General features: G+C 36.5%; 1 protein-coding gene across 1 annotated transcript in view; it reads left to right on the top strand.

Moving 5' to 3' along the window:
* Window positions 1–16485, top strand: part of LOC124594159 (G-protein coupled receptor GRL101-like) — a 324101-nt gene that overhangs the window by 171294 nt on the left and 136322 nt on the right. Inside the window, exons 11-13 of the mRNA XM_047132515.1 lie at window positions 3092–3226; window positions 9463–9582; window positions 12430–12544. Coding sequence (XP_046988471.1) covers window positions 3092–3226; window positions 9463–9582; window positions 12430–12544 — 370 coding nt within the window. The remainder of the gene's footprint in view (window positions 1–3091; window positions 3227–9462; window positions 9583–12429; window positions 12545–16485) is intronic.

Raw genomic sequence — 16485 nt, 5'->3', positions numbered from 1 at the left:
CCCAGAGCGACACTCAGTTCTCCAGTTGATTGATACTTCTTCATCATGCTGTGCACAGCAAGTGGTGAAAGAAGACTTTTACATAATCCTTTCAGCTGGCAATATTCTCAAAGCACTGCTGCAGCCTCACCGTTATTTTGATAACAGACCTTCACCAATACTGCCCTGCTTCTTTTGTCCAAGCTCGTGTTGATACATCGAAGAGTGCACTCCGACTGGTTAGGTGTGTGAGACTATGAGTCATGATGACAGATCATGCCACCTGGTAGCCATAGTTGGTACAGAACGGTGGCACTGTATTGCATGGAAATCATGCACCCAATATTCTGGACATTTATGCTACCAATTTTGTTACTTGTACTGTAATTTGTTTCCAAGTTATAATGTGTTAAATATGGAAATTATAACCCCCTGGTACTTCATTATTTAATCTTTCTAGCATTTCCCTGTGATGTTGAAGTGAAAATTGATAGAGCTACATAGTATAATGTTATTTCTTATTTAAGTCTTCATACTAAATTGATAACCAGTTTCATTTCAGCAATATCTGTACCAATAATCTAAGTAAATGTGTAGTGCAAGGTAGGAGACTAACTGTCATTGAACCTTGCCCAGTGATATTTGGGTCTTTTCGTTTTTTGGCAATGGTGAATCCAGGCTTTTCCACTGGTTGATTTGTTCTTCTTTTCTTGTAGTTGTAGTGGTACATATAGCATTTGTCCATGATGATCAAGTGGCTAAAGAAGTCATCTGGATTCTCCTGAAACAACTGCAACTTTTCTGTTTGCTGCCTCGTTTGTGAGAGCTGTTTGAATGTGTGTGAGAAGCTTTTGTCATGTAAGGTGTAGACTGATTTTCACATTTTTCACTGTTGCATCAGTTGTTACGAGCTAGTCTTTGAGCACCAAGGCCTCTATTTCTCTTACAGTTTCCAGTTCTTCAGTTTGATGTGGGCTTCCACTTCATTCTACATCAGTCAGACTTGTCTGGCCATGCTGGAAATATCTGCACCACCTAATCACTGTATCATATGATAGTTCACCAACTTAGCACTTTTGCTCCTTTCAAAAACAAAAACTAATTACCGCATCATGTTCAACTTTATTAATGGGCTGCATCATTTTGTTTTGGCTCCTTTAGTTGTGTGCTATGGTCCTATGGTGTGGACATGTCAATGTGCTTCAAGAGTGCAGACATATAACAGGGGGCAAATGTTTATTTTTCCTAGAGGATAATTAAAACTATGTGACTACTCTTTGGTCCTTTAACAAGAAATCTACCAAGGACACTGAGTCCATAGTAGGTCGTCTTTAAATTCACAATCCTAGGATTCATTTACAGCAACTTTCCAAGTAATATGATTGTTGGCCATTTTTGTCCATCCATGCATGTTGCACAGATGAAGTCGTGAATTACCTGTGTGAAGTAAACTCTTCCAGATCTGCTTCCTATATTTGTACTCTCTACCAAACTTTCCAGTGTGATGAAGATTGAGACTTTCATGTCTCAGAATATACTCCATCCAGATATCTCTTCTCTTCATAATTGTCTCCAACAGCTCTGACAATTCTTCAATTCTAATGCTTCATCCAGTGTTTCCTGTACATACATATTAGAGATAGCAGGCCTTCACTTGCTCTCTGTTTAATCTTTACTTGCTGCTAATGGTCACTACATTTCACTGTAGCCATATCACCTGTGTATAAATTCCATAGCATATTCTGTCCTTGTGTTTGGTACCTGCTTCCTTGTATCTACTGCCTCCCTATAATAATTATTTTAGAAGAGTACCCTTATTAAAAGTCAAAAAGTATCTGTATTGGAAGACAATTAAATAATTCAGTAAACATAATACTGATTGTGATCACCAAAAATTAATTCACACAATTTCTGTTAAATGTTGGTAGTTTTCAAGAGCCCTTGGCTGTAATTTTGATACAGGAAATTAAGGAAACATAGTGATATCATATCAAAGCATGTTGATGTAATGGAAATTAAGATATAATTAACGAGCAGATCACCTAAAAATGAAGTCCCCAGGATTCATATTTTGTAGAAGTAGTGATGTAGTTTCAAATTTTTTCTGATGGGATAATATTCTTTAATAATGTGCTTACTAGCAAAAAAACTGTACAGTCTCTATGGACTATCAGGCATTGTGCAAAGAACGTTATAAATATCTTTATGTTCAGTTGCAGCCAATTTACTGCTTAATGCAATTCTCGAAAAGCAAGTTAAAATCAATAGTTTAAATAATAAGTATACTATTACGAGGGCTATTTGGAAAATAAGTTCCAATCAGTTGCAAAATGGAGACCACTATTAAAATCAAAAATGTTTTATCCAGAACAATTAGCTACACTTTCCAGTCACTTCTCTACATAGTCATCACTCTGACTTAGACATGTGTCGTAGCGTTATACCAACTTTCCAATACCTTTGTCATAGTATGCAGCCGCCTGTGCTTTTCACCAATTTTCTATGCTGATCTACATCTTGTTGCCTGCACCAAACCTTTGTTTTCATAGCCCGCAGTTCATGTGAGCAGAGATGAAACTCAGTGGGAGCCAATTATGGGCTGTGTTGTGGGTGATCAAAGACTTCCCATCGAAAACACTACAGGAGCACCTTCATTGCCCGTACAGAGTGTGGCCAAGAAGTGTCCCGAAGAAGGAAATGTATGACAGTTATGTTATGTGGGCTGCATGACATCAGGCAAAATCTCTCACCAGTGCCTCATACTTTACAGAAGACACTATTTTCTAGACATCTTTATGTGCTCATCATTTGCTCAGAATTGAAAAGAGCAACGTGGCACAATTGACGGGCATACTAGAGACCTGTCCAACAAATATGTGCAAAGCTTCATCGAATTTTTGTAGTGGTTTCCATTTTGTGACCAATCAGAATTTACTTTCTGAATAGACCCTGTAAATTACAAAGGCTTCCATTTCTTCAGATTAGAATGGTGCACTTATCCCAGTGTCTACATTACCAGTTGTGTGATGTGATGGTGCAACATTGCTGCACATTGTTGAAATTTTTTGGTGGATCGAAAAATAACAATATAAACATGTCACTCTGTTCACAGAATCTGTACAGCATGCTTGCCAATCCAATGAATTTCGCTGCAACAATGGTCAATGTGTACCTGCTGACGTACGGTGTTTCAAGTCTGGTATTGATCATGCTGCATGTGCTGATGGATCTCATCTATTTAACTGTGGTAATTAGTGACCTAAAACTCATCTAAATTTCTGCATTTCTAGAAGTGATAAATACTCCTATATCTGGCCCAGATTATACAAATATTGTTCTCAACTTTTGTGAGAAACTGAAATATAAACTTTAGTGTTGTCTAGAACAATCAGTCTTCTGTCATAAAAACTAGATATTGTTCCATTACAGTGAGAGTTTACATATCCATTCACACTCAGACCTTGGATAATGTAAGACTTCACAATGTTTATAGTGCCTATTATCCTGATTTGCTTCAGCACTTAGAAACTGCACATTTCTGACAAGTGCTTTCATAGCCAGTGCTAGCCACCCAGTATGAAACTGGACTCACATCATGAATCAGCATTTATTTCCAGAGGGATGCAATAGATATGCACATACAGATGTGTAGGTGATGAGCAATGGCAGTCTCTTAAATGATCAACAACAGAAAATGTTTTTTGATAATATTTGGTGGCTCTTTCATCATGTCATTGAGTGCTGTCACAATTTCAAACCCTGCCATAGAGTACAAAAATGTACAGTGCTTAACATCCACCCAGAGGTTGAGAACTGTAATTTCAAAGAAGTTTTAACCACGTTTTGGAGAAATGAAAGTAATCCATGACAAATGTTTGGCCTAGCCAACATAAATTGCAGTGTTTTAGTGATATCAGTTTGGTTAAAATGCACATCATGCAGAATATTCTCTCTCATGTAATCATCTGTGAATACCAGGTGCATATTACTTACAGTGAACTGACAGGATCAAGTTTTATCTGAAATGAGAGTGGCCATCAGAAAACAAACTGCCCAAGACAAATTTTTGTTTTAAATAATTAACAGAACTCCTGATGGAGAACCAAGTGATAGATAAGGAAGGATCAAGCTCTTGTGTGTTTTTACAACATGACCCAAAACTACAAATTGCAGGTTTTCTTCCATTAACCTCAAAACTGGAAGCAGAAAAGCCACACCCAATACCTAATGTACGACTGCTAAAAAACAAGAGGCGCAAATGTGATAGAAGCAATGCAGACAAAGATGTACCTGATTCAGACCAGATCATACAAAAAGAGAACCCTAAAATGCTGCCTGAAATGAATGCTTCAAAAGCTACAGTAGAAGCAGTTGAGGCAGCAATTCAGGACATCACATAGATCAATGTGCAGGCAGCTCTTAAGTCATGACAGTCAGAGGCCAATTTGTCACTGCACATGCCACAGCAAGTTGCCAAAACAAAACAAGCAGAACTGAAGGGGAAAACTAGGAAAACAGCACTTCTGCAGAAATGGAAGAGTATTTGTCCCAAACCAAAAATAAGCACCACAAAAGACTGAGTGACATCAAACAAGCTGGAAACAAAAGGAAAACAGGTGCAGATTACTTCTAGAGGAAAATACATCTGCAATGCAGACACGGGAAGCAATTCAAGATCAGGTGGATTCTGATATCAGTCAAGGCCATTCAACGTCTTGACCAGCCAAATGACAATTCAGTATGGAAGAAAAACAAAAACAATGTCATCAGTATTGCTATTGACTGAAAAGAATCCCAGTCTTAAACTCAAATAGAGATGGAACGAGACCCTGGTCATTTAGTTAGCATTCAAACCAATACTGTGATGTGAATACTTGGAAACTGTCATGTAATATATGGATTTTATAATTTTTATTGATGTGCTACGTATTATATATGTATGTGAAACAAGAACTGTAGATCTTCATGGATTGAAATGTCATAGGTTTTTGGTAATAAAGTTTATTTTCAGAAGAAGAAAAAAAGAAAAAATGAGGGTAAGTGAAAAACTACAAATCCGAAAACGTGTTCTATCCCCAGTCAGTCCTTCAATTATTTGTATTACTTATCACTTCTTTCGCATGGAGAGCTGCATCAAACCAGTCTCAGGACTGAAGACCACAACAACAACAACAACAACATCACTTCTTTCACTTCTGCCAATAATTTTTAATGTGAAAAATGCCAAGGCACGCCATTGTTCAAAGTCTTTGTCAAACTGTAGGTTTCCTGTGTTTGGCTGGTGAGTCATTTCTATTGTTGGAGGGCAGCCAATTGGACCTTCTCTAGTAGAGCACTGTGATATTCATTCTAATCTTCATGTTGTTATCTTTATGTGAAATTGTAGAAACAATTTGGCTTCTACTAACTGAAAAAAATTATTTCTAATTATGCAGGTGATAGTTACAAAGAGGAAAAATAAAATGAGGAATTAAATGGAAATTGTGCCATTAAGTTTCATCTACGATAAATTTAACTCATGAACAGTAGAATTTAAAGAAGTAATTTTAAGAACATAGTTCAAAGCACACCTTCTTTCCACATTGGCACTATCACACTAAAGAAATTAGGAATTTTCCCAATGGTCAAAGAAGCTAAACCATAATACTCATTGGTAACATACAAATCAACATCATCAGGATTGCTGTAAGCTGGTGCATTGTCCATTCATCCACCATAAGTTTCTTGTAACTGGCGTATTTTATTTTACACAGATGTTTAGGAACATGTTGATATTACACCCTGTAGTAGAATGAACTTTTTTGGAACTTACTGAGAGATCCCTGGAACAAATTATGGCCACTGTGATTAATTGTGCTTTCTGTCTGTCAGTGTCTGATCACATACCACCACAGTGTGTTCATCAAATTAATTATCTGTGACTCCTTAGTTTTAAAATTAATGAAATGTGGATCATGACTGAATAAACATTATGTGACACATTGCAAATTACTGTTCGGTTTCACTGTTCATTCAGTCATCACAAAACAATACACTAAATACAAATGGTGAGTGCTTAATTGTGGGCACAGCAACTAGTACTTGCAAGTTTAATAGTGTGGAAGCACATCAACATTGTACCCAAACTCAGCTTGATAGGTCACAATTTAATGGTTAGTTTACAAGTTAATGTTCGACTAGGTCAAAATTTCAACTAAGTTCAGCTTTACTAATGCCACAAATGAGGCAATGAAATATCTGTACATTTGAAGTAGCTTCAACTGGCCAGACAATAATTCAATCTATATACAACAGCCCACACTGCGGGGAAACTCCTAAGTCCATGAAGTGCAGTTTGTGCCAAATTCAATTACTCCTGAACCTCCGTATGGAAATTTTCTAAGTATGGAAGTCACACTTTGAAAAAATGTTGAAGATATCATGAGTCAATTGAGGTATTCTCCATTATGAAAGAATCAACAGTGTTCTTACATGAAAATTTTAAAAGTAAAGTATTGAGAAATTGTGTACCTCAACTTTCAAAAAGTACTTGAACTGTTAACATCCTGTCATAAAATAAAGAAAAATCTTGCTTGGCACTATGAAAATTTGTCACTTTAGTTTGTGAAACAACTGCTTCCCTTGGTGCCTCTATTAAAAACATGAACACTGAAACCTCACTTCTTATACACTGAGATGACAAAAGTCATGGGATAGCAGTACATACATATACAGATGGCAGTAGCATCATGTACAGAAGGTATTAAAGGGCAGTGCATTGGCCAAGATTCATTAGTACTCAGATGATTCATGTGAAAAGGTTTCCGATGTAATTATGGCCGCAAAATGGGAACTAACAGCCTTTCAATACAGAATGGTAGTTGCAGTTGGACGCATGGGACAATCCATTTCAGGAATCATTAGGAGATTCAGTATTCTGAGTATAACATTCTTAGGGGTTAATTTTACTCTTTGTATCTGGCAATCTGTCACAGCAAAAATCCTGGAACAGTCACTGTAAGTTTTTACTTGTAAAAATAAGATTTAATGAAGTATAATGTTTCAGTTTCAAAATAAAGGCATTTTGACAAATCTGAAATAAGTTGTAACATACTTACAATAAATTATCACTATAAGCTACATGCTTTCTGTCCAAAATCACACAAAGTACTGACTAAACAATCCCGAACAATCCTAGGCATTGTTCAGAATAATTTTTCGATTACTTAACAATTAAAACTCTTACCCTAAAACAAATGTCACATTTTAAAGATTATCTATATTTTTATATATTAAACACATGAGTGAATTCTAGTCTGTAAACTAATTGTAGAGTGTATAAACGCTTAGATGTTTAATGGTTATATTTTCTAATTTCAGCAGATTCATATCATATAAAATGTTCCTACCAGTTAACAGACTTCTACACATTAGTGTAATTAAGATTCTGTAATCATTTCCTTCATAACGTTTTCACAAGTACATATTTTTCATACAACTCTATGTTAGAAATTACTGTTCATGGCTAAAATTTACGTACTTGAATTAATTTTAATTAGACTGTTACATTTCATGAGGTCCACAGTGTGATGAGTGTGCCAAAAACACCAAATTTCAGGCATTACCTCTCACTACAGACAACACGATCACCAATGGCCTTCACTTTACGACCAAGTGCAACAGCATTTGTGTAGAGTTGTCATTGCTAACAGACAAGCAACACTGAATGAAAATAACTACAGAAATCAATGTGAGGTGTATGATAACTGTATCTGTTAGGACGGTGCAGTGAAATTTGCCATTGACAGGCAATGGCAAATGACGACCAATGCAAGTGCCTTCGCTAACGGCACTACATTGCCTGCAGCAGATATTCTGGGCTTGTGACCATATCAGTTGGAACCTAGGTAACTGTAAGACCATGGTCTGGTCAGGTAAGTCATGATTTCAGTTGGTAAGAGCTGATGGTAGGGTTCGAGTGTGATGCAGACTCTATGATGTCAACAAGGTCCTGTGCAAACTGTTGGTGGCTCCATAATGGAGTGGGCTGTGTTTATGTGGAATGGACTGGGTCCTCTGGTCCAATCAAACCAATCATTTACTAGAAATGGTTATGTTCAGCTACTTGGAGACCATTTTCAGCCATTCATGGACTTCATGTTCCGAAACAGCGTTGTAAGCTGTAATTCTTATGGATGACGATGCGCAATGTCACAAAGCCACGATTGTTCACAACTGGTTTGAAGAACGCTCTAGACAGTTTGAGTGAATGATTTGGCCACCCTGATTGCCTGACGTGAATCACATCGAACATTTATGGGACATATTCGAGAGGCCAGTTCAAGCACAAAATCCTGCACTGGCAACACTTTTGCAGTTATGTATGGCTATAGAGGCAGCATGGCTCAGTATGTCTGCAGGGGACTTCCAATGATTTGGTGAGGCCATGTCACATTGAATTGCTGCACTATGCCAGAAAAAAAGGAGGTCTGACATGTTAGAAAGTATCCCATGGCCTTTGTCACCTCAGTGTAGATTATTGTGTGTGGTGGAGTAGTCACGAGGCATTTGTAAATAACATTCTATACAGTACTGATAAGATTATGTCACAGATCAACTGAAAACTAAGAAAGTTGAGTTATGCATAGAACTTAATTAAATGTAAAACCATAGATTTAAAAACAAAAAAAGGTTTGAGATTAGGGAGTCAAAATTAAAGTCAGTCAAATCGTATGAATACCACATGTTAACTGCTGTGAATGAAGTATGTGACAATCTGTGATTTTTTGCAGCCTATTGGAAACCTAATTCCTTAGATGTCTACAAAAAATCATCTCCATCAATCACATTTAATAAAAAGAAATCATAGAATTGCAAATGCTGATTGTTACAGTATTCAGAAAGAATCTACAGAATAAATAATTGGAGGTAGTTTACTACGTACACACAATAGATGAGAGATTAATTATTTCCCCAAAATTCTTGTACAGCATTATGAATCTAGTTTCCCTTCCCAACAAATCAGGGCTAATTACAGAGTAAACCGAGAAAAGAATAGTTAATACCAGGGATCAAAGTTTTCATGCCAGAAAGAGGGAGCTGTATTTAATACAGAGAATTAGTTCTAATCAAGTGTTATTACTAAACACTTCTGTGTGCCATAAACAAGGCAAAAACCTCACTACTCACAAAAAATTCAAAATTTCAAGAACAATGAAAGCAGAATTATTAGGCATGAAATGAATGAAGCCAGTAAGGCAAATGACATCAACTCCTGGATGACAGAAGCAATTTAGCACCACTAGCTAATTTTTTTTAACTTAAAATTGCAAAATACACAATGTTTTAATCAATCGCGAAATTAATAGCCACGGTATATGGAAATAAATCTGTGTTACCAAAGTATTCTTTTGCTAATGCTCTTACACTAGGAAGAGTCTTTTGCTGACTTTGCCTTGTAGATGGTGGTAGATAGTGATTTTGTATGACATTATCTGTTCACAGATAACTGGACGTGCCCTGAAGGGACTTTCAAATGTAGAAATGGTCCTTGCCTGAACAATTCTTTAGTGTGCAATAGGAACATTGATTGCAAAGATACTTGGGTGGATGAAGATCACTGCCGTGAGTAGCCATTTATAACAAAAAGTATAGCTTCTATACTTTTATAAAGTTTGCCGGGTGTTGTTGTTACAGCATTCAGTCTTAAGACTGTTTGAAACTGATCATTTCTTTGTGCTTCAAGATGTGTCCTATCAATCTTTTTAGTGAAACTGTGCCACAAATGGCTTTTCTCATTGGTTCATGTTAGTACCTCTTCATTAGTTTGATCTGTCCATCTAATCTTCAGCATTCTTATGTAACACTACATTTTGAAAACTTCTCTTCTTGTGTGAACAGTTCATCTCTCATATGTGTCACTTTCATACAAAACTACACACCAGACAAATGTTTCTTTACACTTAAATCTATATTCATTTTTAGCAAATATATCCTTTTCACAAATTCTTTTCTTGCATTTGCCAGATGGCAGTTTATATACTCTCTATTTCATCCATCATCAGGTTTTTTGCTGCCCAAATAACAAAACATGTGCACTGAGTTTAGTGTCTCATTTGCTACTCTGCTTTCCTCAGTATTACCTGATTTAATTTGGCTACATTCCATTATCCTTGTTTTACTTTTGTTCTTGTTGATATTATCAGTCAGTATGAAAAAAACCTCAGTGATAAGCCCTTATTTATGGCTGTCCATGGATGTAAATGATAAGTGGATGATGATAATAATGAAGTCATATAGTCTGGTTAGCTGGGAGTCGTTGAGGAGGAAGTTCAGCCACCTATTTCTTATAGCACACTGTCATCTTTCCTTTGCCAAGTTGAGAGTCACTTGTTAAGTTATCTGATGCAGTGATAATAATAATAATCCCCTTCATGAACCAGAGACCTTGCTGTGGTGGGGTGACTTGCATGCCTCAGTGGTACTTATAGCTGTATCATAGCTGCAACCATTACAGAAAGATATCTGTGAAGAGGCCAGACAAACATGTTTCCAGAAGAGGCACAGCAGCATTTTTAGTAGTTGCAGGGGCAACAGAATGGGTGACTGACTGATCTGGCTTTGTAATGTCAGCCAACATGGCCTTGCTGTGATGGCACTGTGAACACCATGTGCAAATGTTCATAACTCATATGAAAAGGTACATTGCCAACTCTTTATCTGACACGGCCTTGGATCGGTTTCTCTCATCATACCATTTCACGCCATTTGGTGAGAAGAGTGAGGCAGAGCTACACCATGGGCAACAGCCAAGGACACTGTTACAATCCATGTGTCCTTCACCCAGACATCAACCTGTGCAGCACAGTTTTTGTTGTTGCCCCAAATGGATTCCAGCTATCATTGCCAGATGCTGGCAGCGGCCTCTCTGTGACATCTGCACAGAGGATGGCCTCTGTTTGAGGCACTGTGATCAGCTTTGCTTTTGCATGGATGGCTGTATGCCCCTCAATTTCACAACATTACCTCCAAGCCCATCCAGACTGGGTGTCACAACACCTGCTGCTGCATCAGGGCATCCATCCTTGGTGACTGAACCAGCAGTTCCTCTGTTCCTTTCAGTGCCATAATCAGGGATTCTGTCTCCCATTCCTGAGCAATCACTGATACCAGTGTCATCAGCACCATGAACACCATCACCAGAGCCTATGCCCGAGGTTGACATTGAAACAGCCCTGATGTCGTTGGTGTTGCCATATGGTTTGGCACGGGAAGGTGGGCGCAGAATGTATCTGCACCCAAAGCACTTCAGACCGTATGCTCCCTTTGTGGGATGCCACGTTAGCCAAAGCCCAGAGAACAAGGATGACAGCATGGATGTCTCCCTGAAAGAGGAGGAATGCAGGGACGCGTGCACTTACTTTCTAAATGCTGAGCGTGTGGCACAGCACCGAGCCCACCACAGGCCCCATTCCATTTAATGCTAGCTGAGCTAAGCTTGGCTTCAATTCTTTATGTGTGTTACTACAGTTATTTGTGTACATAATTTGTTCCTGCTGAATGTTAATTAAATATTGTGTCCAAGTTGTTAGTGCTTCCATGGAATAATGCTGTGTTCAGTCTACTAGTCGTGTTGTACTTACACCTATTCATAACACCTCTGTACTTTAATATCTACATCCTTATCTTTGTTAAAAGTAATGTAGCTCCCTAGGTATGATCTTCAATTACAATTTTGTTTCAAACCGGGTACTTTTTTCCCTCCTTCATGAAATGCCATTATCTTAGTTACATTTACACCTTTGTTTCAAACATTATTGAAGAGTTTGATTTTAAAAACTGTCTGTCATAATTTCTGTCATTTGACATTCTTTGTCACCGAAATTGATGATTAACAGACCATTTTCTAATTTTTGTGGACTTGAATGATTCAAATTTAATTTCAATAAAACTTACCAATGCTCATGCTACCATTCTCGTATGCTAGAGTAGCCAGTCTGACAGGTGACCATTTTTGTCTCTTGTATGACTGAACTGTTTGATGTGTAATTGTAGCACATAGTTTACTGCCGTGGGTTGTCTTATGTTGTAAAACATGGTTTTGTTGATAATAGAAGGTTAATGACAAGTATCACATACTCTGTTGTTGTTCTCCTCAAGCCTTCAGCCTAAATGTGCTTCCCATAAGATGGTAATTCTTGATGAAATTACATTTCATTTCTCAGCATATTTTATACATAGAATGAATAAAAGTCGTGATTGTCTCATTGTAATGTTTGCATTACCTTTGTGTGGCATTCAGGGTAGTTGGTGAAAAGTATTTTAAGTACGAGTTGCCACTGCATGTGAACACTAATCCTGTAAACAATAATTTGCAATGTAGAAGGATGAACAAATTCCTAAACACAGATACTGTTACCAATAATAAATAATTGAGACTGTTCACTGAGATTTACTATTTTCTTCACTTAGCATTTGAATGCTGTGGTGACAGTCGCTGCTTCTGTCTGGACACAAAAATTAACTGCAGTACTCTTGGCTTGAAGACTCTCCCAGACGGAATTGAAATTCAAATAAATCGCTTGTGAGTATGTTGTATGTCAATTACAATTTTATTTAGTCTAGAGTCTGTTGACTAGATTAAGTGAATGGATTGTAAACCAAAAAAAAAAACATTCTACTTGTTGATATCAATAATGTCCACATATATAGATCCTGGAGATGTTTATGTGACATCAGAAAAAATGAAACTTTTTCACCTGTACTTTTAAAAATTGTAAAGATATACACTCTGCTCTTTATTACTTTGAAAGAAGTACTCCTCCATAAAAGAAATAACTTTATTTATTTGTTTTGAGTTCTGCAGATCCATATGAGAATATATCTCTGGATACGGAATGAGTCAAATTTTTACAAATTATTGCTTAGTGTACAAGTATATTGTTCGTATCACATACTTGCCATCATATACTCTTACATATGAGTTATCATACTTGACTTCTGAATGAACATGCAGTTATACTTACAGGTATACATACATTTCAGTTTTAAATTACACTGTGGATAGACAAAGAATGATGATTGGGACATAAAGGCCACAAAACTAGATTTAAGGATACTCAGAAGGTATTATGCATTTTGGCTTAGAATTTCATCTGCACTATAATAAGATCCATCTAGAAGGAACTGCCTCAGCTTTTCTTTAGACTTGGGTATGTTTCCAACCACTTCCTTAATTATTGCTGAAAGGGCATCAAAAATCTTCACCATGTTCTTTGTTTTTAGATCATAATGAATATCACATTTTCTTCTGGTGTTATAATTATGCTACAGACTATTGATTTTAAATAAATTGCTATTTTTTGAAATAAAGCACATCAGAAGAAAATATATTGAGCAGTTGTTGTAAAGATTTGAAGCTCTCTAAATAGATTTCTGCACGAGTGCCTAGAATGCACTCCACACATAATTCTTATGGCTTGCTTCTGTGCATGGAACATTTTTCTTGCTATCAGTTGATTTCCCCAGAATATTACTCTGTAGGCCATAAGTTGATAGAAATAGCCAAAGGATGCTGTTTTTATTGTGGTCATCTCCCTACTGTCTGATATGATTCTCAAGGCAAATGTTGCTGAGATTAACATTTTGCACAGATCTTGAATATGGTAGTGCCACTTAAGTTTGCTGTCTATATGCAGACCCAAGAATTTGGAGGACTCAACTTTTAGAATCTCATGCATCAATTTTTGGATTCATTTCATTGGTAACATTTGTATTAGAGGGAAAATGAACATAATTTGTCTTTTTTAGATTGATGGAAAGACCATTAGTTTCAAACCATTTTGTCATATCTGCAAAAGTCTTATTTACTATCTCATTTGACACATTCCCCAATGTATTATTAACTGCTATGGTATTATATATTACCTGCTATGGTAGTGTCATAAGCGAACATGGTGATTTTCCCATTTTCTGTGCATAGTGGCAGATCATTTATAAATATTAGAAAAAGAAGTGGGTCCAATACTGAGCCTTGAGGTACTCCAGTGGCAATGGAGCCCCAGTCTGAAGACACCTGGCCACCATGCAGTCTTTCCATGATTATTTTCTGCTTTCTGTCACAGAGATAGGATTCAAGCCATTTGCCTACTATTCCACTCTTTCCTAGGGTGTTGGCTATATTCAAGAGAATATGGCAACTTACACTGTCAAAAGCTTGTGACAGCTCACAAAACATTCAAGCTGTCAGAATATTATTATTTATGGATTTTAAAACATTGTCAACAAAAGCATGTATTGCATCCTCAGTTGATACCAATTTTTGAAAGCCAAACTGGCTATTGCTGAGGGTGCTGTATTTACTAAGATGCTCAACCATTCAGCTGTGCATCAATTTTTCTAGTACCTTAGAAAAATTGATAGTAATGAACTGAAATGAATTTGTAGCATCAGTCTTTTCTCACTTTCTATAAATTGGTCATGTAAGTCCATATTTCAGCCTGTCAGGGAATACGCCTTCCTCCATTGGCATATTACAAATATGGCTAAGGACTGTACTTATTTCTCTACAACAATATTTTAATAATTTTCTGGAAATGTGATCAACTCCAGCAGAGCTTTTTTTCTTTTTAAAGACAGAATTACTATTTCTATATCTTCCATTGCCTTTTTCTGGACACGCATGTCATCTTTTTTGTTAGTTAAGGTGTTATGCACGAATTCTGTAACTTTCTTTACGGAACCCAGGTATCCTATTTGATTTGAGACTTTTAAGAAATGATTGTTGTAAATATTAGCCACTATTTCAGGACCATCCACTGTATGCCCCTGTTTCTTAAACTAGTTATTTCTTTGGCAGCTGATCTTTTTCCAATCTCACTTTTCACATATTTCCATATGGTTTTCATTTTGTTTCCAGATTTATCAGTTTTCTCTTTGATGTACATGTTTTTTGATTTCTGTATCACTATCCTTAGTATCTTAGAGTACACTTTATATTGCCTCATTCTTTCAGTATTGTTAGACAATCTGGCTGACACATACAATTCTCTTTTTCTTTTACATGAAACTTTAATGCACTGGGTAACCTATGCCTTAAATGTACTGTTAAACTGGTTTTCTATGACTCTTTTCTTTGGAAACACTTCCTCAAAAGGACTTGTTATTTGATTAATAAACACATTAAATTTTGATTTAACATTTGTTGAATTGCATACTTCAGAACAGTCTACTAACTGCAGCTTCTGCATATGTGTCTAGTGGAACTTGCCAGCAACAAATGAAATAACTTGACAGATGTGTTTGTAAACAGATTAGAAACAGATGTTACTGAAGGAATAAGGACTTTTTGGGAAGCAGTGTGGGTTGTGAAATGTGAATCCTTGTGATTCAAAGTGGGCATGCATCATACAGTGTCGTGCTAGTGATGAATCAAAAATTTGCTGGCTCTGGACTTCTATATTTCTTTGAAAACTAGTGCTAAAATCCAGGATGAAATATAAATACACACACACACACACACACACACACACACACACAATAGTAATAAATTCCAGAAAAGTGATAGCTTAAATTAGTGAAATGAGGAATCAGACTTGATCTGGCACACAGATTCATTGCATTGGATGTGAACTTATCAGCAAGGAGTTAAAGTTTCTCTCCAAAAAAACTTATGTCAATCACTGACATAGCTATTCTCAAGTCTATTCTTTCTTTCATAATTGCTAGTTACGCAGTACACAGTACTGAAACTACATCCAAAGAACAAATTAATAGTAGATTGAAACTAAAAGGTACACTATGAGTCATTCTCGAATAGCACTGTAAAAACTGTCCTCAAACTGCACAGATCTTGGGTCTGGTTCTAATTTGCTACATATTTTAATATGTCAGATGAATAAATCTTACTATAGTTTTTACATAAAACTCCAGAAAGGTTTTTTATTTTATTTTGATATGAGAACACAGAAAAGCTGTTAAGATTTTTTGTATGTTAGCAGGACTAGAAGTAGTGGCAAAACAGAAGCCTTAGTAGAAGCTATAAAAAATGTGTCAGTCACAACCAAGATCATCATTATTCTTAGAGACAGTGAAATCAAACTGCTTGGAAGGATGTTTGAAGAAAGGTTATGGTGATTAATTTTTTTATTATTTTTTATTACTTTTTTTGGGGGAGGGGGCAGTACTGTTATGTAAAATGGGGGTTGAGTTCAGGGGGAGAGACAGTTATGTAATTAGATAAAACCTTATAAATGAGATACTTGAATATTTTCATTTGTATGAAGAGGCATAAATAATTGATATATTATCTTGGCAATACTATGAATAGGATAGATTGTAACTCATCATCTAGTGGAGATACTGAGTCACAGGCAGGCATAACAAAAAGACTGCTAAACAAGTAAGCTTACTTGTTTAGCTGTCTTTTTGTTGTGCCTATCTGTGGCCTAGCATTTATCCATTCCATAATATTGTCATTATTCCACCCTAGATTTTACTTGTTCAGCAGTCTTTTTGTTGTGCCTATCT

Source organism: Schistocerca americana, chromosome 2 (genome assembly GCF_021461395.2).
Source record: "Schistocerca americana isolate TAMUIC-IGC-003095 chromosome 2, iqSchAmer2.1, whole genome shotgun sequence".
NCBI classification, from domain to species: domain Eukaryota; kingdom Metazoa; phylum Arthropoda; class Insecta; order Orthoptera; family Acrididae; genus Schistocerca; species Schistocerca americana.
This window is presented reverse-complemented; position numbering and strand designations above follow the sequence as displayed.